The 2,077-nt window shown below is 47.9% G+C and overlaps 1 protein-coding gene across 1 annotated transcript in view; it reads right to left on the bottom strand.

The window, feature by feature from the left end:
• Positions 1–1,329: 1,329 nt before the first annotated feature.
• The window catches only part of CMYA5 (cardiomyopathy associated 5), a 49,896-nt gene continuing 49,148 nt past the window's right edge, over positions 1,330–2,077 (bottom strand). The window contains 1 exon segment of the mRNA XM_035892828.1: positions 1,330–1,582. Coding sequence (XP_035748721.1) covers positions 1,330–1,582 — 253 coding nt within the window.

The raw sequence follows: 2,077 nt of genomic DNA, 5'->3' as shown, positions 1-2,077 counted from the left end.
GCTGAGCTCAGAAATTAGTCTGGCAGTGTAGTCCCCTGTGGCAGAAATCTCCAGAGCAGGCACAGCATGAAAAGCATCGCCCGCCTGCGTTAAGATTAATCCCCTTCCACCCCCCGCATTCACCGGAGTTGGGCACCGCTGGCACTCGTGCATTCAGCCCTTGGGGCAGGCAAGAAGACAGCCATACCACCGATGCGTGAAGTGCTTGGAAAAATGGTTTGAAAAAGCCAAGGGAGAAAAACAGCATCCTGCTCCTCTGCTGGCACCAGGCATTCTTAGCCTGCCTGTGTTGATGGCCCTCGCTGAACCACGCCACGCCTCGCTGGTGTGGTGCGGGTGCTAGTGCAGGTAGCAGGAGGAAGCGGGGCAGATGCAGGAAAATGTCCACAAGCCTGAAATTAGGAGCATCAAATCGGTAAGTGCAAAGGTAAAAAGCAGTGATGGAAAAGGGGTGATCCAGAAGAAGGTCGCTGGAAATTTGACTCTTCTCTAAGGTCCCAGGTGGCAACTTTCTTTTCACCATTGAAACCACCTAGCCAACAAATTGATGGTGAAAAACATAGGAAGACTTTTACCATTATTATCAACTTTCCTCATACATGTGTTTCACGGGTACACATTTACAGGTACAGATATTTACTGACACAGCCAGGTAGCTGTGTGTTAGTCTGCTGTGGGAGGGTAGGACAGTGTTGCAGACTCAAACTTCACAGGACTGATATGAAGACTAGTCTGGGACTCACCCATTTTGGAAATATGTAGATTTCTGTGTTTCCAAGTTTTCTTAATTTGTGCATTTAAAGAAAAGAGTTGGCAAACAATAACACAAGATATATTAACCTGCAGAGAGGTTCAGTTGTTGAAATTTTTGCACATTTTTCAAACATATAATCTTGGATTCAGGCTCTGACTGTCCTAGCAAATGATGAAATGATAGCTTTCATGTATTGCAGTGAGAGACGCATTTATTTTATACACAGGCTCATCATCAACTTTAAAAGACAGCTAGAACTGTCATTATTTTCACAGGGAAAGTACATTTCCCCCCACCCCTTAATGTTCATATCTAACAAAACCTTATTTTCCCCCTCAAAAGTACTGCTGTGTATATTGCTAGGTGCACGCTCTATCTGAAGGAGCTGATTTTCTCTCCAGGCTCAGGGTGATTATGTGGCTGAGCGCTAACTACAATTACTGATGGTGTGGGGGAGAGCTGTGTGCGTGGCATTCATCGGTGAAGACTAGGCATCCCTCCCTGACACCCCCCTTCCCCTCCATTGTCCCCTGACGCTGTAGTTGTCAGTTTTCCTGAGAGTGTGAAGCGGGGGATTAGCTGTGCTTCACGAACTCCGGCAGCTCCATGCCTGTGCGCAGGGTAAGTGCTCCAGCCTTCTCCAGGGCAAAGGCCGGGTGAGCAGCATCAGTGAACCTGTGCCTGATGGCAAACAGCACCAGTCCCCTCTCTGCATTGAAGAACAAGAGTCTGCCGCTGCTGTAATCCAACAGGATGCCGATCCTGGCCAGGTGTTCTGTCACACAGACATCGCTCATCACACCGGTGTGAAGAAATCTGTAAAGAAAGCTGTGGGGAAATGGAAACCAGAACACAGTGAGCCTCCTCATGGCAATTTACCAGAAATAACCTACCGCTTAATTCCCACCTATTAACAGGTGGTGGCATACAGCAGCGTATCACGGGGCTCAGTACGTAAGCAAAGCGAATGTGGCATCGCTTCAAAGCCCTGCCTGGCATGCTGATGAGCCCTTTCGCTTGGCATCTTCGGACTCTCAGGATAAAAGCTGACTTGCTGTAATCATATTCATCTATGCCTTTCTTATTACATGCCTTTGTGGGGATTTAAGCATGAGCTCTGCTTTGGCGAAACCCTTTGCATCTCAGATGTTTCATTTAGGTAGTTATGTTCGTGCATTTATACGATTCCACACTAAAAACCCCACACTTGTTCAGACCAAGAGCACCTTTACACCATTAGCACGGTTATGCCTTACAAACCTCCAAGCAGCCCAGCACTGGCCTGCTGAAGACTACCCCAGTGCCCAGCATCCCTGCCACAGT

This window comes from Egretta garzetta, unplaced genomic scaffold (assembly GCF_000687185.1).
Source record: "Egretta garzetta isolate BGI_Z169 unplaced genomic scaffold, ASM68718v1 scaffold424, whole genome shotgun sequence".
Classification (NCBI taxonomy): domain Eukaryota; kingdom Metazoa; phylum Chordata; class Aves; order Pelecaniformes; family Ardeidae; genus Egretta; species Egretta garzetta.
The sequence above is the reverse complement of the archived record's forward strand: the minus strand, read 5'-3'. Positions and strand labels throughout refer to the sequence as shown.